We start from the raw sequence: 22,584 nt of genomic DNA, 5'->3' as shown, positions 1-22,584 counted from the left end.
AGTCATCATGCATCAAGTCGGCAATCTACTGGCAAATCCTTTTCAATCCTTGTCATATGAAGAGAAATTATAGATAAAAGCGACGTTGCTCATCGGCCATAAACATTACACAATAAGTTGAAAATCGCAAATTCAACAATGAGTGCTAAGGCGCCACTGCAGCCCCGGGTTCAATCCCAGCCGGCTGTGACCGGGAGACCCATGAGGCGGCGCACAATTGGCCCAACATCGTCCGGCGCACAATTGGCCCAGCATCGTCTAGTGGAGGGTTTGGCCGGCCGGGATGTCCTTGTCTCATCGTGCTCTAGCGAATTAAGTGATGTAATTACTAATTTTAGCTGGTCTGCGAGAACTCATGAGGCTTCTCTCCTTTATGTATACGTTGGTGTGTTGTTAAGGTATACAATCTGGAGAAACTCTTCCCACAGTCAGAGCAGTAGTAAGGCTTCTCTCCTGTGTGTCTTCTTTGATGAACTTTTAGATCAGTTGATGTTGTGAAGCACTTCCCACACTCAGAGCAGGAGTAAGGCTTCTCTCCTTTATGTATAAGTTGGTGTGTTTTTAAGTTGCCCAGTTGGGAGAAACTCTTCCCACAGTCAGAGCAGGAGAAAGGCTTCTCTCCTGTATGTATTCGCTGGTGGCATTTTAATATATCCAATCGGATGAAACTCTTCCCACAGTCAGAGCAGGAATAAGGCTTCTCTCCTGTATGTATTCGCTGGTGACATTTTAAGTGGTTCTGTTGAGAGAAACTCTTCCCACAGTCAGAGCAGCAGTAAGGCTTCTCTCCTGTATGTATATGTTGGTGTTTTTGTAAGTGGATCTGTTGAGAGAACCTCTTCCCACAGTCAGAGCAGGAGTAAGGCTTCTCTCCAGTGTGCACTCTCTGATGAATTGTCAGAGTCCCTGATGTTGTGAAGCTCTTCCCACAGTCAGTACAGGAATACGGATTATCTCCTGTATGTATACGTTCATGTGTTTTTAAGGTATCCAATCGGGAGAAAGTCTTCCCACAGTCAGTACAGGAATACGGATTCTCTCCTGTATGTATACGTTCATGTGTTTTTAAGGTATCCAATCGGGAGAAAGTCTTCCCACAGTCAGTACAGGAATACAGATTCTCTCCTGTGTGTATTTTTAGGTGTATTTTTAGCTTTGATAGAATTGGGAAAATCTCCCCACAATGTGGGCAGTGGTGAGACCTCTTAGCTCTGTGATCTTCCTGCTGTTGCTCTCTGGATGTAGAGAATGTCTCAACATGGTCTCCTGTGTGAACAACATCAGAAGAACCAGTCAGTTGGTGTGATATACATGTCAATCAAATGCCTTTTTTACATAAGCAGTTTTCACTAAGTGCTTTACAAGATACCCAGCCTAAAACCCCAAAGAGCAAGCAATGCAGATGTAGAAGCACATTGGCTAGGAAAAAGTCCCTAGAAGGCAGGAGCCTAGGAAGAAACCTAGAGAGGAACCAGGCTCAGAGGGGTGGCCAGTCCTCTTCTGGCTGTACTTATGAATTCATTTAAGTAGAATTCAACCTAGCAATAGACTGGGTGATAACTTATGGAGGTCTAACTTATGAAGAGAACTTATAGATAAATGAATACAACAAACTTAGCTAGACAGAACCTGCTCTTACCATGAGAAACAGATTTCCCAATCTTCTCCTCCTCTTCTTCATCTTTAATGTTGACGTTCAGCTCCAGTGTTTGACTGCAGTCTTCCAGCTTCACTGATGCCATCTCTGGTACCTGCGGTGCAAACTGGACTCCACTGTCACAATCAGGACCCAGTGACTGTAGGTTTGGACTCAGTGTGGAATGAGAGAGGCAGGCTGGGTTTGTCCTCACTGTTGATGTTGCCGGCCTCCGACTTAATCTGAGTCGGCCTGTAGTAATAAAGAGAAACAGACACAAAAGTTATTGTCTTGACAGTTCTGGCACTTTCTTTATTCTCTAAAAATAAATTATATTTTTTCTTGTTCAATTCTCATATCAATAGATCAGGTAGCTAAGCACTGACAACAAAACATTCATTAATTCACATTAGACACAAAGTACACACTTTAAATTACACAATTTATTGTGATGTAATGTCCACAACTAAAGAACCATTGTGGAATCTGAAAAGACACATATCCTGAAAACATGATGGTGTACTTACTACTAAAAATCAGATCTCTTAGAAGTTTCCTTCATTTTTGTTCTACTATCTGCCTGGCATATTCCAACTTTCAAGGAGCTTTACGTTTTGATTGGGTTATTTTGCCTAAAACCCTTCAGGCCTACCTATAGGAAAGAATAAAAAGCATCCCTGCACAGCCTGGCAAGAGTGGCCAAAAAGGTGTTTGGCATCCCCAGTGGCTCTGCAGGGGTGGAGAGGATATTCTCAGCTGCTGGCTTGATCTCCAGGCACCATCACATGAACCTGAAGCCACAGACACTGGCCAAACTGGTGTTTCTAACTATAAATTCAAAGGCACTGTAGACTGAGCCTTCAGAAAGTTCAGACCCCTTCCCTTTTTTCTACATTTGGTGACATCACAGTTATTCTAAAAAGGATTAGATTATTTTTTCCCCCCTCAATCTACACACAATACCCCATAATGACAAAGCGAAAACAGGTTATTCATTTTTGCAAATGTATTAAAAATAAACATTTGAAATACCTTATTTACATATGTTTTCAGACCCTTTGCTATGACACTCAAAATTGAGCTCACATGCCTCCTGTTTCCATTGATCATCCTTGAGATGTTTCTACAACTTGATTAGAGTCCACCTGTGGTAAATTCAAATGACTGGACATGATCTGGAAATGCACACACCTGTCTATATAAGGTCTCACAGTTGACAGTGCATGTCAGAGCAAAAACCAAGCCATGAGGTCAAAGCAATTGTCCGTAGACCTCCGAGACAGGATTGTGTCAAGGCACAGATCTGGGGAAGTGTACCAACATATTTCTGCAGCATTGAAAGTCCCCAAGAACACAGTGGCCTCCATCATTCTGAAATGGAAGACGTTTGGAACCACCAAGATTATTCCTAGAGCTGGCCGCCTGGCCAAACTTAGCAATCGGGGGAGAAGGGCCTTGGTCAGGGAGATGAGAGAACCTTCCAGAAGGACAACCATCTCTGCTGCACTCCACCAATCAGGCCTTTATAGTAGAGTGGCCAGACGAGCCACTCCTCAGTAAAAGCACATGACAGCCCACTTGGAGTTTGCCAAAAGGCACCTAAAGGACTCTCAGACCATGAGAAACGAGATTTTCTGGTCTGATGAAACCAAGATTGAACTCTTTGGCCTGAATACCAAGCGTCACGTCTGGAGGAAACCTGGCACCATCCCTACGGTGAAGCATGTTGATGGAAGCATCATGCTGTGGGGATGTTTTTCCAGTGGCAGGGACTGGGAGACTAGTCAGGATTGAGGGAAATATGAATGGAGCAAAGTACAAAGAGATCCTTGATGAAAACCTGCTCCAGAGCGCTCAAGACCTCAGTCTGGGGTGAAGGTTCCCCTTCCAACAGGACAATGACCCTAAGCACACAGCCAAGACAACACAACACAGGAGTGGCTTCGGGACAAGTCTCTGAATGTCCTTGAGTGGGCCAGCCAGAGTGCAGACTTGAACTTGATCGAACATATTGGAGAGACCTGAAAATAGCTGTGCAGCGACGGTAACCATCTAACCTGACAGAGCTTGAGAGGATCTGCAGAGAAGAAATGGGAGAAACTCCCCAAATACAGGTGTGCCAAGCTTGTAGCGTCATACCCAAGAAGATTCGAGGCTGTAATCACTGCCAAATGTGCTTCAAAAAGTACTGAGTAAAGGGTCTGAGTACTTATGTAAATGCAATAAAATAAAATACATTAGCAAACATTTCTAATAACCTGTTTTTGCTTTGTCATTATGGGGTATTGTGTGTAGATTGACGAGGGGAAAAAACATTTTCATTGATTTTAGAGTAAGGCTGTAACATAACAAAATGTGGAAAAATAAAAGGGGTCTGAATACTTTCCGAACGCAATGTATATGCTTAATTTATAGACTGATTTAATACAATGAAATGCTGTTGAAATGCTGAGTGCTTAATGTCCCTGACTCCCCTACCAGCCTAGTGTCGCACTCGCAAATGCTTCACAATGTATTTCTTTGTAGGCTATAGCATTGAAGTAATATAGCCTAAATAATTATATTATGTTCCTTCTTAGGCTCCCTGTCTGGCTCCTGACCCATTTAGAGTGTTTATATGCTGTTTAATATATGACATTTAGCCTATTTGAAATGATGAGCGCTTCTTACGTTCACCTTTTCATGTTTATTAAATTACTTTTCCAATCATATGGTTTGGTTTCAATACTTCAAAACCAAATGGTAGGTCCATGTAGTCACAAAAATAGATGGGTGTTGGTTAAATTGTGATTTTAATGAATGGAGCAAATTTGGAGCCGCGTTTTTCTTTCCTGTGAGCTCGGTGACGGAAAGGACGTGGAGAGCCGGAGCAGTGAGCAGGATTTCTATCATTCCATTTCTATCAGATTTCTATCAGACCACCTACGCTCTAGCTGTGTTCGAATATGCATACTAACATACTGTATACTACATACTTAATGAGTATATACTATTAGTTCATTTTAGTATACTGTAAACGAACGGTGTCCTACGCCTGTCTACTGGAAGTTTGTTAGCATAACAAATTACTTGCTAGACATTTTATGACTGCGGGTGTGTTCCTAAATTCAATCTGGAATGCTAGTGTGTTTCATTCAGAGTGCACACTGGACGCTCTGGCTGAGGAGTAGGGTTGATCCGAGCTTTCAGCGGCAGTCAAGCACCCAAGCTAACTGGCTAACGTTGGCTAGCTTGCTAGCTACTTCCAGACACAAATCAGAGAACACCTCACTCTGACCCTTGTACTCCCCCTAGCAGAGCTGGTTTGGCTGTTTTCATGTTATCTAGAGTGTTGGTGACTGTAACTGTGCTGCTGGCAACAATTTAATTAGGCTTTTTTGCCGACGTTTACTAACACTGGCCATTTTCAACGGGTGTTAAGCATTCGTAAATTCATCAGTTATTCTGCGCTCTGGCACACTCAGACGAGAATACTCTAAAATTGGAGTAGACAGCCGTAATTAACATTTACGTCATTTAGCAGACGCTCTTATCCAGAGCGACTTACAAATTGGTGCATTCACCTTATCGCCAGTGGGATAACCACTTTACAATATGTTTTTTTATTTTTTATTTTTTGGGGTGGGGTAAGGGGGGTAGAAGGATTACTTTATCCTATCCCAGGTATTCCTTAAAGAGGTGGGGTTTCAAGTGTCTCCGGAAGGTGGTGAGTGACTCCGCTGCTGTCCTGGCATCGTGAGGGAGCTTGTTCCACCATTGGGGTGCCAGAACAGCGAACAGTTTTGACTGGGCTGACCGGGAACTGTGCTTCCGCAGAGGAAGGGGGCCAGCAGGCCAGAGGTGGATGAACGCAATGCCCTCGTTTGGGTGTAGGGACTGATCAGAGCCTGAAGGTACTGAGGTGACGTTCCCCTCACAGCTCCGTGAGGCAAGTACCATGGTCTTGTAGCAGATGCGAGCTTCAACTGGAAGCCAGTGGGGTGTGCGGAGGAGCGGGGTGACGTGAGAGAACTTGGGAAGGTTGAACACCAGATGGGCTGCGGCATTCTGGATGAGTTGTAGGGGTTTAATGGCACAGGCAGGGAGCCCAGCCAACAGCGAGTTGCAGTAATCCAGACGGGAGATGACAAGTGCCTGGATTAGGACCTGTGCCGCTTCTGTGTAAGGCAGGGTCGTACTCTCCGAATGTTGTAGAGCATGAACCTACAGGATCGGGTCACCGCCTTGATGTTAGCGGAGAACGACAGGGTGTTGTCCAGGGTCACGCCAAGGCTCTTCGCACTCTGGGAGGAGGACACAACGGAGTTGTCAACCGTGATGGCGAGATCATGGAACGGGCAGTCCTTCCCCGGGAGGAAGAGCAGCTCCGTCTTGCCGAGGTTCAGCTTGAGGTGGTGATCCATCATCCACACTGATATGTCTGCCAGACATGCAGAGATGCGATTCGCCACCTGGTTATCAGAAGGGGGAAAGGAGAAGATTAGTTGTTGTTTCGTCTGCGTAGCAATGATAGGAGAGGCCATGTGAGGATATAACAGAGCCATGTGACTTGGTGTATAGCAAGAGGGCCTAGAACTGAGCCCTGGGGGACACCAGTGGTGAGAGCACGTGGTGCAGAGACATATTCTCGCCACACCACTTGGTAGGAGCGACCGGTCAGGTAGGACGCAATCCAAGAGTGAGCCGCGCCGGAGATGCCCAACTCGGAGAGGGTGGAGAGGAGGATCTGATGGTTCACAGTATCAAAGGCAGCAGACAGGTCTAGAAGGACAAGAGCAGAGGAGAGAGAGTTAGCTTTAGCAGTGCGGAGAGCCTCCGTGACACAGAGAAGAGCGGTCTCAGTTGAATGACCAGTCTTGAAACCTGACTGGTTTGGATCAAGAAGGTCATTCTGAGAGAGATAGCAAGAGAGTTGGCTAAAGACGGCACGCTCAAGAGTTTGAGAGAAAAGAAAGAAGGGATACTGGTCTGTAGTTGTTGACATCAGAGGGATCGAGTGTTGGTTTTTTGAGAAGGGGTGCAACTCTCGCTCTATTGAAGACGGAAGGGACATAGCCAGCGGTCAAGGATGAGTTGATGAGCGAGGTGAGGTAAGGGAGAAGGTCACCGGAGATGGTCTGGAGAGGAGAGGAGGGGATAGGGTCAAGCGGGCAGGTTGTTGGGTGGCCGGCCGTCACAAGTCGCAATATTTTATCTGGAGAGAGAGGGAGAAAGAAGTCAAAGCATAGGGTAGGGCAGTGTGAGCAGGACCAGCAGTGTCATTTGACTTAACAACGAGGATCGGATGTCGTCAACCTTCTTTTTCAAAATGGTTGACGAAGTCATCCACAGAGAGGGAGGAGGAGTATTCAGCAGGGAGCAGAAGGTGGCAAAAGAGCTTCCCTAGGGTTAGAGGCAGATGCTTGGAATTTAGAGTGGTAGGAAGTGGCTTTAGCAGCAGAAACAGATGAAGAAAATGTAGAGAGGAGGGAGTGAAAAGATGCCAGGTCCGCAAGAGGGTCTAGTTTTCCTCCATTTCCGCTCGGCTGCCCGGAGCCCTGTTCTGTGAGCTCACAATGAGTCATCAAGCCACGGAGCAGGAGGGGAGGACCGAGCCGGCCGGGAGGATAGGGGACACAGGGAGTCAAAGGATGCAGAAAGGGAGGAGAGGAGGGTTGAGGAGGCAGAATCAGGAGATTGGAGGGAGAAGGATTGAGCAGAGGGAAGAGATGATAGGATGGAAGAGGAGAGAGTAGCGGGAGAGAGAGAGCGAAGGTTGCGACAGCGCATTACCATCTGAGTAGGGGCAGAGTGAGTAGTGTTGGAGGAGAGCGAGAGAGAAAAGGATACAAAGTAGTGGTCGGAGACATGGAGGGGGAGTTGCAATGAGATTAGTAGAAGAACAGCATCTAGTAAAGCGTATTGCCTGCCTTGTGAGTAGGAGGGACGGTGAGAGGGTGAGGTCAAAAGAGGAGAGGAGTGGAAAGAAGGAGGCAGAGAGAAATGAGTCAAAGGTAGACGTAGGGAGGTTGAAGTCCCCCAGAACTGTGAGGGGTGAGCCATCCTCAGGAAAGGAACTTATCAAGGCGTCAAGCTCATTGATGAACTCTCCAAGGGAACCTGGAAGGCGATAAATGATAAGGATGTTAAGCTTGAATGGGCTAGTGACTGTGACAGCATGGAATTCAAATGAGGAGATAGACAGATGGGTCAGGGGAAAAAAGAGAATGTCCACTTGGGAGATATGAGGATTCCTGTGCCACCACCCCGCTGACCAGATGCTCTCGGGGTATGCGAGAACACATGGTCAGACGAGGAGAGAGCAGTAGGAGTAGCAGTGTTTTCAGTGGTAATCCATGTTTCGTTAGCGTCAAGAAGTCGAGGGACTGGAGGGTAGCATAGGCTGAGATGAACTCTGCCTTGTTGGCAGCAGAACGGCAGTTCCAGAGGCTGCCTGAGACCTGGAACTCCACGTGGGTGGTGCGTGCAGGGACCACCAGGTTAGAGAGGCAGCAGCCACGCGGTGTGAGGCGTTTGTATAGCCTGTGTGGAGAGGAGAGAACAGGGATAGACAGAGGCATAGTTGACAGGCTACAGAAAATGGCTACAATAATGCAAAGGAGATCAGAATGAAATGAACTAAACATCTGGGAAAGGAGAGAGCGGGGCCTCCCTCATTTACGTTTCACTGAAACACCCAAATATAACTCTCCCAACTTCCACCTCAGAAACTATAATTGTTGTAAACTACAGCGGTTCAATGTTTTCTAGGAATAGACTAACTTAGTTTATTCAGCTAGCTAACTTGGTACAGTATTCTTCCGTGAAAATCGTCCAGGGCACCTAGTCATATGACGCCACAGCCAACTAGCATGCCGGACTCCAACAACACGGTTTAGCACCAATATTTGGCCACAACAAACCACCAGTGTGTTAACACGCCAAGCAGATCATTCGTGTCCTTGTCTAACGTTGTGGTTAGTCCCACAATGTCCATTGAAGCGCACAATGACTATACCACTTAGTTAAGAATGACGGGAATAATCAAGTCAATAAACGTTGGATAGTTAGTTAGATATCATAGTGTTAATATACTGGCAACTTCGATGTATTAGTAGCCAACTAACGTTAGGTAGCTAGCTAACATACAGGTACACACTGCTGTAATGATATGCTATACTGTGCGTAAGGATAGCGTAGCCAACATAATGTGTAGCGTAACTTATTTGAAAAGTCATTATTTTATTAGATTACTTAACATTTTAACATTTGTCATAATTAGTTAAAGCAATGAATTTGTATCCGCTCTAGTCGAACTTCGGCTGCATATTTTCCGCAATTTTCTGAAAATATGAAAACGTGAAAGCTACGCTCATTTTCTGAATAATTGCATTACGGGCCCTAAAAGCAAGTGTCCACTGCTTGTATACCTCGTATTTTGGCGATTTTAGTACCACACCGGGAACTTTTGTCATACTAACTCTATCCATAATATGACCAATAAGCATACTACATACTCAATTTACGTCACAAATAGTATGGCGTGTATTGAGTATTCGAACACAGCTTCTGCCTCTGATGCATCCACACTGCCTGTACTGAAGTCTGTTGACGCATATTTGGGCGCCGCCATTTTGTCTGCTCACATCACGAATTAAAAAATCTAAAATAAATGGATCCTTGATGAAATTACCTTGATGAAATGATGTACATTCACTCAGACATACCAACGTCTCTAGCTATGTGACTTGTAAAATAACTTATCGCGTTCTTCACTCATTCGGTTTGACAGAAAAAATAACACCTTTACCAAACGTTATACCCTTACATGATAATAGACGGATTTGTTACCTGGTATGTTATGACATGAAATTTCGATATTAAAGGTTTAAACGTGCTATTACATACCTTTAGTAATACAGAAGTGATCGTTTCGACAGCACAGTTCTGCTGCTTTCTTTATTATTATTTGTACTTCCTTTTCCTCCCAAGTGCAAAAACGACATCACAGATAGAACAATGAGACAGATATTTCACCGGATGTATAAATGTGAGGCATCCGCTTGGCGTTTCCACTCACTACCAAATATGGTAGTGAGAGGAATCCCACTTGCCGGCAGTGGGAGAAGAAGGAACGAGATGGATTTTGGCCGACATTTTGCTAATTTTCTCATCGATGAAACATCTGATCTCAATACTGTTATAAGGCTGTAGTCTATCTTGGTTTAATTATAAAAACCTTTGGAGACATCTTCTTCTTTTTCAGTATAATGGCGTTCGCAACAATTACATGTGCATTCTGCCACCTACTGTACAGGTGGAAAATAAAGATCCCCAAAATGAAATAATGTGGGGTAAATTATTTTTAAATGAAAAACATTCCATACAAACGATCAAACTATCAAAATGTTAATTAAACTAAATCAGCTTGCTTTTCTGTTCTAATCAAGTCTGTAGGCAGAACATTTTCTGGCGACTGTAGTCCTTGCAGTCTTGGAGGCCCAAAAACTTCTCAGCTGTAGATATGATAATGTCCAGCTTCTTGGACTTCTTGTACAGTACAATTACTAACAGTGGCTATTAATGCAAAAAAAATCCACCTTCTTCACAATAAGTGTATCCAGATCACTTGATTGATGTATAACATTTGCAAGTGGTTGCAGTGCATCCACCGCCATATCTTCTTCAGAACTGTGGTCTCTTTCCCCTTCAACTCTCTTCACTGTCTCCACATAGGAGATTTGCTGTACAGCCCTGATCCTTGACCCCACCACATCTTTCACCCTAACAAGGCACTCATTGAATTCGGGAATATTATCCCCACCACAGTTGCAACATTTTACATTCAGACTCACCAATAACGTATTCATTCTGTCTGCAAACACTTCACACGTGGTTAAACTTTTTACACTTCTTGCATTGCATCGGGTTTTGCACGAACGCTCTTACTGCGTAACTTATATATCCCAGCTTTCCATAGGGTGGGACTACTCAGAAAACATCAATACTACAGTTAAACTTAGCTCATTTTCCCCACTCTCCATACAGGTCAAGCGACATGCATTAACTACTCCTATCATTTTCTGCCTAAGATATTGATTATCAATGTCCAATGGGATGCCAGAGATAACACCTTTTACTGGTGCCTTACTCCGAAAATCAGAGCTGTCCACTTAATGCGTCAACTTCGTGAGCCATAATGAGATATAATTGTTATTCATGCTCCATTGGGTAGAGGTGAGGCCACCCTTATGAAAAATATTGCAGTTAGAGTGCAGTAGCACTGCAGTATGCTGCAAATACTGCGTCCAAAACAACACCGTTTTTTCTTACTGCATTAATTTTGCAGTGTAATGCAGTTAGAGTGCAGTACAATGCAGTTATTCTGCAATTACTGCGTCCAAAATACCACAGTCGACTGCAGTTACTGCACTTTTACTGCAGTTTCAAAACTGCAATCTTTTTTTGTAAGGGCAAATGTAAGATTAGAGACATTATTATAGATGTTTGGCAGATGAGGTGGGACACAGAGCCAAAGTGACGGCATTTATATTCCCTCCAAATGAATGTTGGTGGACCAAGATTCAAGGGTCAGATTAAGGAGGAAGAGGTGGTGTTTGCTCGGTTGCGTCTAGGACATTGAACTGCGTCATTATATGTTTGGTTGGCAAGCATGTGAATGGTTTGTATACTGGAGTGTATGGTTGATGAAACAGTGACGCATGTGTTAATGTATTGTTGTAAGAACCGGTATATGGAGGAGAGGGAAAGATTGATGTATAGGGTTATTGAGGTTGGATGAGGGGGATTGGAAGGGATTTTGGGGGTGGGGAGGGTTTGATAGAAATTAGTAGGGCTTTTATTTTATTTTATTAGTAGTACAGGATTAGATAGGAGGGTTTCGTTTCTCTTAATGTTTGGTTCTTTATTCATTTAGTCTGTAAACTGTGATTGACTACACACTCCAGTACAGTAGGTGGCGCCTTGCACCTATAACGTTTATTTTGCGGACAACCATAAAATTATACAAGAAGCACCCATTCTTATTATAGCTCAATGGAACCTACTAAACAATAGTGTGTAGTGCATATACAGTGCATTCATAAAGTTTTCAGACCCTTTGACTTTTGCCACATTTTGTTACGTTACAGCCTTATTCTAAAATGGATTCAATAAAAAAAATCCTCATCAATCTACACACAATACCCCATATGGAAATGTTTTGCAAATGTATTAAAAATAAAAAACAGAAATACATTTTTTACATAAGTATTCAGACCCTTTGCTATGAGACTCGAAATTGAGCTCAGGTGCATCCTGTTTCCATTGATTATCTTTGAGATGTTTCTACAACTTGATTGGAGTTCACCTGTGGTAAATTCAATTGATTGGACATGATTTGGAAAGGCACAAATCTGTCTATATAAGGTTTCACAGTTGAAAGTGCATGCCAGAGCAAAAACCAAGCCATGAGGTTGAAGGAATTGTCCGTACGATTGTGTCGAGGCACAGATCTGTGGAAGGGTACCAACACATTTCTGCAGCAATGAAGGTCCCCAAGAACAAAGTGGCCTCCATCATTCTTAAATGGAAAAAGTTTGGAACCACCAAGACTCTTCCTAGAGCTAGCCGCCTGGCCAAACTGAGCAATCGGGGGAGAAGGGCCTTGGTCAGGGAGGTGACCAAGAACAAGATGGTCACTTTGACAGAGCTCCAGAGTTCCTCTTTGCCGATGGGAGAACCTTCCTGAAGGACAACCATCTCTCCAGCACTCCACCAATCTGGACTTTATGGTAGAGTGGCCAGACGGAAGCCACTCCTCAGTAAAAGGCACAGGACAGCACCTAAAGGACTTTCAGACAATGAGAAACAAAATTCTCTGGTCTGATGAAACCAAGATTGAACATTTTGGCCTGAATGCCAAGCGTCACGTCTGGAAGAAACATGGCACCATCCTTACGGTGAAGCATGGTGGTGACAGCATCATGCTGTGGGGATGTTTTTCAGTGGCAGGGACTGGGAGTTAAATCATTATCGAGGGAAAGATTAAAGGAGCAAAGTACAGAGATATCCTTGATGAAAACCTGCTCCAGAGTGCTCAGAACCTCAGACTGGGGCGAAGGTTGAATTTCCAACAGGACCCTAAGCACACAGCCAAGACAATGCATGAGTGGCTTTGGGACAAGTCTTTGAGTGGCCCAGCCATAGCCGGACTTGAACCCGATCGAACATCTCTGGAGAGACTTGAAAATAGCGGTGCAGCAATGCTCTCCATCCAACCTGACAGGAGCTTGAGAGGATCTGCAGAGAAGAATGGGAGAAACTCCCCAAATACAGCTGTGCCAAGCTTGTAGCTTCATACCCAAGAAGACTTGAGGCTGTAATCACTGCCAAAGGTGCTTCAACAAAGTACTGAGTAAAGGTTCTGAATACTTGTGTAAATGTGAAGTTTTTTATTTGTAAAGAACTTGTAAAAAGTACAAAGAAAATACTGTTTTAGCTTTGTCATTATGGGGTATTGTGTGTAGATTGATGAGATTGTTTTTATTTGAAATAAATGTTGGAATAAGGCTGTAACGTAACAAAATGTGGAAAAAATCAAAGGGTCTGAATACTTTCCGAATGCACTGTATCTGGAGAGATCGTCCACACCTGGCCAGATCTACACAGTGGACATCTATCTGGAGAGCTCGTCCTCATCTGGCCAGATCTACATAGTGGAAATGTATCTGGAGACATTCAGTTGTCCAGTGGGACAGGTGCCCATGCAAGCACCAGCCTCCTTTAATGATTTTCTTGCCTTCCTTTGACACCGGGTGCTGGCGATGTCCTGGAGGGCAGGCAACGTGGCTCCAGTGACGCGTTGGGCTGTCCACACCACCCTCTGGAGAGCCATGCAATTGAGGGCGGACAATCGCCGTACCAGGCAGTGATGCAGTCCGACAGAATGCTCTCAATGGTGCATCTGCAGAAGTTTGTGAGGGTGTTTGTATTTATTATGGATCCCCATTAGCTGCTGCCAAGGCATATCAACATATTAAGTGTATGCCCTCAGGCCTCTACTCTACTACCACATACAGTGGCTTGCGAAAGTATTCACCCCACTTGGCATTTTTCCTATTTTGTTGCCTTACAACCTTGAATTAAAATTGATTTTGGGGGGGTTTGTATCATTTGATTTACACAACATGCCTACCACTTTGAAGATGCAAAATATTTTTTAGACTCAAATCTCTGGAAGACTGAAACAGGCTTCCCTCAAGAATTTCCCTGTATTTAGCGCCATCCATCATTCCTTCAATTCTGACCAGTTTCCCAGTCCCTGCCGATGAAAAACATTGGTGTGATGAGAGGTGCTGGGTTTGCGCCAAACATAGCGTTTTCCTTGATGGCCAAAAAGTTCAATTTTAGTCTCATCTGACCAGAGTACCTTCTTCCATATGTTTGGGAAGTCTCCCACATACCTTTTGGCAAACACCAAACGTGTTTGCTTATTTTTTTTCATTAAGCAATGGCTTTTTTTCTGGCCACTCTTCCGTAAAGCCCAGCTTTGTGGAGTGTACGGCTTAAAGTGGTCCTATGGACAGATACTCCAATCTCCGCTGTGGAGCTTTTGCAGCTCCTTCAGGGTTATCCTTGGTCTCTTTGTTGCCTCTGATTAATGCCCTCCTTGCCTGGTTCGTGAGTTTTGGTGGGCGGACCTCTCTTGGCAGGTTTGTTGTTGTGCCATATTCTTTCAATTTGTTTTAATGGATTTAACGATGTTCAACGTTTCGGATATTTTGGTGCCTTTCAGAACAGTTGTATATATACTGAGATCATGTGACACTTAGATTGCACACAGGTGGACTTTATTTAACTAATTATGTGACTTCTGAAGGTAATTGGTTGCACCAGATCTTATTTAGGGGCTTCATAGCAAAGGGGGTGAATACATATGCACGCACCACTTTTCCGTTATTTATTTTTAAGATTTTTTTTTTACAAGTTATTTTTTCATTTCACTTCACCAATTTGGACTATTTTGTGTATGTCCATTACATGAAATCCTAATAAAAATCCATTTAAATTACAGGTTGTAATGCAACAAAATAGGAAAAATGCCAAGGGGGCTGAATACTTTTGCAAGGCACTGGTATCTATGACACAAAATCCATGTGTACATGTGTGTATAGTGCGTATGTTATCGTGTGTTTGTATGCATGTGTCTATGTTTGTGTTGCTTCACAGTCCCCGCTATTCCATAAGGTGTATTTGTATCCGGTTTTTTAAAAATATAATTTTACTGCTGGCATGAGTTACTTGATGTGGAATAGAGTTCCATGTAGTCATGGCTCTACGTAGTACTGTGTGCCTCCCATAGTCTGTTCTGGACTTGGGGACTGTGAAGAGACCTCTGGTGGCATGTCTTGTGGGGTATGCATGGGTGTCCGATCTGTGTACCAGTAGTTCAAACAGACAGCTCGGTTCATTCAACATGTCAATACCGCTCACAAATACAAGTAGTGATGAAGTCAATCTCTCCTCCACTTTGAGCCAGGAGAGATTGATATTAAATGTTAGCTCTCTGTGTACATCAGGGTTCTTCAATTCCGGTCCTGGAGGGCCGAAACACTTCTGTTTTTTATTTCTACCTGGTAGTTAATTGCACTCACCTGGTGTCCCAGGTCTGAATTAGCCCCTGATTAGAAGGAGAGGATGAAAAACAGAGGTGTTTCGGCCCTCCAGGACCGGAATTGAGGAACCCTGGTGTACATCCAAGGGCCAGCCGTGCTGCCCTGTTCTGAGCAAATTGACACTCTTTGTGACACCTGACCACACGACTGAACAGTAGTCCAGTTGCAACAAAACTAGGGCTTGTAGGACCTGCCTTGTTGATAGTGCTGTAAAGAATGCAGAGCAGCGCTTTGTTATAGACAGACTTATCCCATCCTAGCTACTGTTGTATCAATATGTTTTGACCATGACAGTTTACAATCCAGGGTTATTCCAAGCAATTTACTCTCCTCAACTTGCTCCATTTCCACATTATTCATTACAAGATTTAGTTGAGGTTTGGGGTTTAGTAAATGATTTGTCCCAAATACAATGCTTTTAGTGTTAGTAGCCATGCCAATTTTCTTCAGCTGCCGAAGGTTGAAGAGGCACTGTTGCGGCTTCTTCCCCACCATGTCGGTGTGGCGAGATCATTTCAGGTCCTCAGTGATTTGCACACGAGGAACTTTAAACTTTGACCCCCGTCGAGGAAGATGGGGGTGTGCACCCTCTTCTGTCTCCTGTAGTCCATAACAAGCGCCTTAGTTTTGCTGATGTTGAGCGAGAGGTTATTTTCCTGGCAGCACTCCTTCAGGGCTCTAACCTCCTCCCTGTAGGCTGTCTCGCCGCAGTTGGTAATCAGGCCTACTACTGTTGTGTCGTCAGCAAAGTTGATGATTGAGTTGGAGTCGTGCATGGCCACGCAGGCATGGGTGAACAGGGAGTACAGGAGGGGACTGAGCACACACCCCTGGGGGGCTCCAGTGTTGAGGATCAGCATGGCGGAGGTGTTGCCTTACCTCATCAGTAAATCTAGGACCCAGTTGCACATGGAAGAGATCAGACCAAGGCCCTGAGCTTAGTGACAAGCTTGGAGGGCACTATGGTGTTAAAAGCTGAGCTGTAGTCAATAAACAGCATTCTCACATAGGTATACCTCTTGTCCAGGTGGGATAGGGTGGTGTGCAGTGCAATGACGATTGCGTCGCCCATGGATCTGTTGGGGCGGTATGCGAGTTGTGTGGGTCTAGGTTCTCGGTTAAGGTAGAGGTGATATGGTCCTTAACTAGCCTCTCAAAGCACTTCACGATGACAGAAGTGAGTGCTACGGGACAATAGTAATTTACTTTTCTTTCTTGGGTACAGGAACAATGGTGGACATCTTGAAGGAAGTGGGTACAACAGACTGGGATAGGGAGGGATGGAATATGTATGAGAAGAGGTTGACCAACACAAATACATGTACACACTTTATTTTTCATTTGCAGATCATTAAGTTCAATGCAGTTATCCAAACACATTCGTCATCAATGACTAAAATAACAAATCTAGTTTTAAAAGACACATTTCATAAATAAATGTAGTCATTTCATAGCCTGTGTATCATTAAACAAATAGTCATTTAGTAGCAAAAAATAATCCAGCCAAATTAATGCTGAAAACTGCTCATCACACCATCTCTGTCTGATACATGTTGTGTCTTCAAGTTCATTCCCACAGAAAACTTTAGATGGAAGCAGTACCACACAGTCAACCCTCAGACTATTGATTCAATGTGAGAAACCTCAGAGAGTTTTCAACCTCAGGGCAAATCCAAGGTGATCTCAATATCTCTACAGTAGAAGCTAACAAAACACATTGATCAGTAAAGTAGAGGCTAACATTGTATAAAACGCTCCCTTTCCACTGCACAGTGAGAAGCAATGGTGTGCAACTTGTGGTGGAAATTCTAACCAAATGGGGAGAGACAGAGATTTCTTCCAACAAACTAACTTCCAGCTTTATTTAAGAATTGCAATAATGGAGCTGGTCAATAATAGTGCCCAATAATACAGAAAATACAGAGGTCTTATATAGTAGACCTAAAAATGCTGTGTCATGGCTGGTTCCACCCCTCCCCGGCAGATCGGGGCATCACGAGCTACCTTGTGTTCATCTTGTGGTTATGTGTATCAGGTGTGTGAGATCATACAGCACAAACAAGTGATAACGTTCTGTTACTCCTTTCTGCTCAAGCTAGCCTCTGTTCTCTTCATATCTCCACACTGCCCTTGAAAGATACGAAAATAACAGAATGGACTGAAAAACTGTGGTCACTCTGAGAGGCTCTTTGTCTTTGGCCACGTGACCAAGTTTCTCAGAAGCAAAGATAACTGAAAACAATAACAGGTCTGTTCTGTTCCTCACGCTATCTCTATCCCGAATCACACTATGTCCTTAACTATACGCCTAGACCAGCTGTGGGAAGCTAAAGGGAACCATCCTTGTGAAAATCACAGCAGTTATGAAATCCCCTAGCAACAGTAAGACATCTTACTATTGCCAAGCACATAGTTGTTAACTATCAACATTCATACAGATATAATCAATAAAGCAGGTAAATACGCACTTTTTCACTCACATATGCTTTCTTACTGTTATCAAATTCACTGTTACCACTTCCTTTATGAGGTGAGAATGAAGTGATGGAGTGACTTTAATCTTAACTGGTCTGAGTCAACTGATGAGGCTTCTCTCCTTCATGTTTATATTGGTGTGTTTTTAAGGTATTCAATCTGGAGAAACTCTTCCCACAGTCACAGTGGTAAGGCTTCTCTCCTGTGTGTGTTCAACGATTAACTTTTACCTGATGTTTTGAAGCATTTCCCAAAGTCAGAGCAGGAGCAAGGCTTTTCTCCTTTATGTATATGTTGGTGGGGTTTTTAGTTGCCCAGTGGAGAAAAACTCTTCCCACAGTCAGAGCAGGAGTAAGGCTTACGTCTTTTATGTATTAATTGATGACTTTTTACGGTATCCAATCGGGAGAAACTCTTTCCACAGTCAGAGCAGGAGTAAGGCTTCTCTCCTGTGTGCACTCTCTGATGAATGGTTAATTTAGCTGAATTAATGAAGCATTTCCCACAGTCAGAGCAGGAGTAAGGCTTTTCTCCAGTGTGCATTTTCTGATGAACTGTCAGAGCCCTTGATGTTGTGAAGCTCTTCCCACAGTCAGAGCAGGAGTAAGGCTTCTCTCCAGTGTGCACTCTTTGATGAATGGTTAATTTAGCTGATTTAATGAAGCAATTCCCACAGTCAGAGCAGGAGTAAGGCTTCTGTCCTTTATGTATTAATTGGTGACTTTTTAAGGTATCCAATCGGGAGAAACTCTTTCCACAGTCAGAGCAGAAGTAAGGCTTCTCTCCAGTGTGCACTCTCTGATGAATGGTTAATTGAGATGAGTTAATGAAGCATTTCCCACAGTCAGAGCAGGAGTAAGGCTTCTGTCCTTTATGTATTAGTTGGTGACTTTTTAAGGCATGCAATTGGGAGAAACTCTTCCCACAGTCAGAGCAGGAGTAAGGCTTCTCTCCAGTGTGTACTCTCTGATGAACTGTCAGAGCTTGTGATGTTGTGAAGCTCTTCCCACAGTCAGTGCAGGAGTACGGCTTCTCTCCTGTGTGTATACGTTGATGTCTTTTTAAGTGGCACAATTGGGAGAAACTCGCCCCACAGTCAGTGCAGGAGTATGGCTTCTCTCCTGTGTGTATACGTTGGTGTGTTTTTAAAGTAGTCAATTGGGAGAAACTTTTCCCACAGTCAGAGCAGAAGGAAGGCTTCTCTCCTGTGTGTCTTCTTTGATGATTTTTTCGCTCAGTTGATGTTGTGAAGCACTTCCCACAGTCAGAGCAGGAGTAAGGCTTTTCTCCTTTATGGATACGTTGGTGGGTTTTCAAGTTGCCTGACATGGAGAAGCTCTTCCCACAGGCAGAGCAGGAGAATGGCTTCTCTCCTTTATGTATACATTGGTGGGTTTTAGGTTGCCCGATATGGAGAAACTCTTCCCACAGACAGAGCAGGAGTAAGGCTTCTCTCCTGTGTGTATACGTAGGTGGGTTTTTAAGTTGCCCAATCGGGAGAAACTCTCTCCACAGTCAGAGCAGGAGTAAGGCTTCTCTCCTGTGTGTATACGTTGGTGTGTTTTTAAGTTGCCCAATCGGGAGAAACTCTTCTCACAGTCAGAGCAGGAGTAAGGCTTATCTCCAGTGTGCACTCTCTTATGAAATGTCAGAGCTTGTGATGTTGTAAAGCTCTTCCCACAGTCAGTGCAGGAGTTTTTCTTCTCTCCTGTGTGTATACGTTGGTGTGTTATTAAGTGGCCCAATTGGGAGAAACTCACCCCACAGTCAGAGCAGGAGTAAGGCTTCTGTCCTTTATGTATTAATTGGTGACTTTTTAAGGTATCCAATCGGGAGAAACTCTTTCCACAGTCAGAGCAAGAATACAGATTCTCTCCTGTGTGTATTTTTAAGTGTATTTTTAACTTTGATAGAATTGGGAAAATCTCCTCACAATGTGGGCAGTGGTGAGACCTTTTAGCTGTGTGATCTTCCTGCTGTTGCTCTCTGGATGTAGAGAATGTCTCAACATGGTCTCCTGTGTGAACAACATCAGAAGAACCAGTCAGTTGGTGTGATATACATGACTTCATATACAGTGCCCTCAGAAAGTATTCACACCCCTTGACTTTTTCTAGATTTTGTTGTGTTTCAGCCTGAATTAAAAATAGATTAAATTGAAATTGTGTGTCATTGGCCTACATGCAATACCCCAATACCACAACACATACATGGCCATGGATACATGACTAGATGTTGGATATTGTTGTACCAAGATGAATTCTACTACGACTATCTAGCATCTGAATATGAATACCACATCTGTAGATTCTAAACCACCAGTTGGAGGACAGAAGGAACTAAACCACCAGTTGGCCAGAAAGTGTTATACATGGTAGGTAAACTGTTTCGTCTTTAGATGTACTTTATAGACCTGATAACAACCATGGAATACCCCATAACGTCAGTGGAATACCCCATAACGTCAGTGGAATACCCCATAACAACCATGGAATACCCCATAATGTCAGTGGAATACCCCATAACATCAGTGGAATACCCCATAACATCAGTGGAATACCCCATAACGTCAGTGGAATACCCCATAACGTCAGTGGAATACCCCATAATGTCAGTGAAATTATTCTATTCAAATTAATTTAAAATAAAAAACTAAAATGTCTTGAGTCAATAAGTATTCAACCCCTTTGTTATGGCACGCCTAAATAAGTTCAGGAGTAAAAATGTGCTTAACAAGTCACATGATAAGTTGCATCAACTCACTCTATGTGCAATAATAGTGTTCAACATGATTTCTGAATGACTACCTCATCTCTGTACCCCACACATTCAATGATCTGTAAGGTCCCTCTGTCAAGTAGTGAAATTCAAACACAGATTCAACCACAAAGACCAGGGAGGTTTTCTAATGCCTCACAAAGAAGGGCACCTATTGGTAGATAAACAAAACAAAAAAGAAGACATTGACTATACCTTTGAGCATGGTGAAGTTATTAATTACACTTTGGATGGTGTATCAATACACCCAGTCACTACAAAGATACAGGCGTCCTTCCTAACTCAGTTGCCGGAGAGGAGGGAAACCGCTCAGGGATTTCACCATGATGCCAATGGTGACTTTAAAACAGTTAGACTGAGGATGGATCAACAACATTGTAGTTACTCCACAATACTAACATAAATGACAGAGTGAAAAGAAGGAAAGCTGTACAGAATACATGCATCCTGTTTGCAATGAGGCACTAAAGTAAAAATGTGGCAAAAATAATTAACTTTATAACCTGAATAGCGTTATGTTCAGGGCAAATCCAACAACACATTACGGAGTACCACTCTTAGCATGGTTGTGGCTGCATCATGTTATGGGTATGCTTCTCATCAGCAAGGACTTGGGAGTTTGTTAAGGATAAAAAGAAACGGAATAGAGTTAAGCACCGGCAAAATCCTAGAGGATAACCTGGTTCAGTCTGCTTTCCAACAGACACTGGGAGACAAATTCACCTTTCAGCAGGACAATAACCTAAAACACAAGGCCAAATATACACTAGAGTTGCTTACCAAGACAACATTGAATGTTCCTGAGTGGCCTAGTTACAATTCTGAATTAAAATCGGTTTAAAAAGCTATGGCAAGACTTGAAAATGTCTGTCTTGCAATGATCAACAACTAACTTGACAGAGCTTGAAGAATTTAAAAAATAATGATGTGCAAATAATTTACAATCCAGGTGTGCAAAGCTCTTCGAGATTTACCCAGAAAGACTCACAGCTGTAATCGCTGCCAAAGGTGCTTCTACAAAGTATTGACTCAGGGGTGTGATGTAAATTAGATATTTCTGCATTTCAATTTTAATAAATTTGCAAACATTTCTAAAAACATGTTTTCACTGTCATTGTGGGGTATTGTGTGTAGATGGCTCAGAAAAAATATCAATTTAATCCATTGTGAATTTAGGCTGTAACACAACAAAATGTGGAATAAGTCAAGGGGTAGTTATACTTTCTGAAGGCATACAGTACAATACACAGACTCATTTAATAGAACTTTAAAACATTGGCAGTTTGTCTACTTCACTTCTTTAGTCTACTCTCTGAACACTCCAGATAGCCCAGTGAATAAAACACATGTTGACAATAACATCTACCTTCTCATTGAAACAGTTCATCATGAAACAGTTCTACTGGAACTTTTCATGCACAGTGGGAAGTTGGAAGGAACAACACAAGCTTTGTTGTGCAGTCTGGAGTTCTTCAGGGATGTGATATGAAAATGAATGAATTCAACCTATCAATAGACTGGGTGATAACTTATGGAGGTCTAACTTATGAAGAGAACTTATAGATAAATGAATACAACAAACGTAGTTAGACAGAACCTGCTCTTACCATGAGAAACAGATTTCTCAATCTTCTCCTCCTCTTCTTCATCATCTTTAATGTTGACATTCAGCTCCAGTGTTTGACTGCAGTCTTCCAGCTTCACTGATGCCATCTCTGGATCCTGCAATGCACACTGGGCTCCACTGTCACAATCAGGACCAAGTGTGGAAGGAGAGCGGCAGGCTGGGTTTATCCTCACTGTTAATGTTACCGGCCTCAGACTTAATCTGAGTCGGCCTGTAGTAATAAAGAGAAACGGACACAAAAGTTATTGTCTTGACAGTTCTGGCACTTTCTTTATTCTCTAAAAATATATATGTTATATTTTTTCTTGTTCAATTCTCACTTCAATAGATCAGGTAGCTAAGCACTGACAACAAAACATTCATTAATTCACATTAGACACAAAGTACACACTTTAAATTACACAACGTAAGTG

At 43.2% G+C, this 22,584-nt stretch overlaps 1 protein-coding gene across 1 annotated transcript; it reads right to left on the bottom strand.

Annotated features, from left to right (window-relative positions):
* Window positions 1-16,607: 16,607 nt before the first annotated feature.
* Window positions 16,608-19,984, bottom strand: LOC121561361 (zinc finger protein 658B). The gene is given in 3 exon segments (XM_045218805.1): window positions 16,608-19,160; window positions 19,163-19,651; window positions 19,957-19,984. Coding segments are annotated over 3 exon segments (1,605 nt in total). The 3' UTR covers window positions 16,608-18,072.
* Window positions 19,985-22,584: the final 2,600 nt, after the last annotated feature.

This window comes from Coregonus clupeaformis, unplaced genomic scaffold (assembly GCF_020615455.1).
Source record: "Coregonus clupeaformis isolate EN_2021a unplaced genomic scaffold, ASM2061545v1 scaf1813, whole genome shotgun sequence".
Classification (NCBI taxonomy): domain Eukaryota; kingdom Metazoa; phylum Chordata; class Actinopteri; order Salmoniformes; family Salmonidae; genus Coregonus; species Coregonus clupeaformis.
This window is presented reverse-complemented; position numbering and strand designations above follow the sequence as displayed.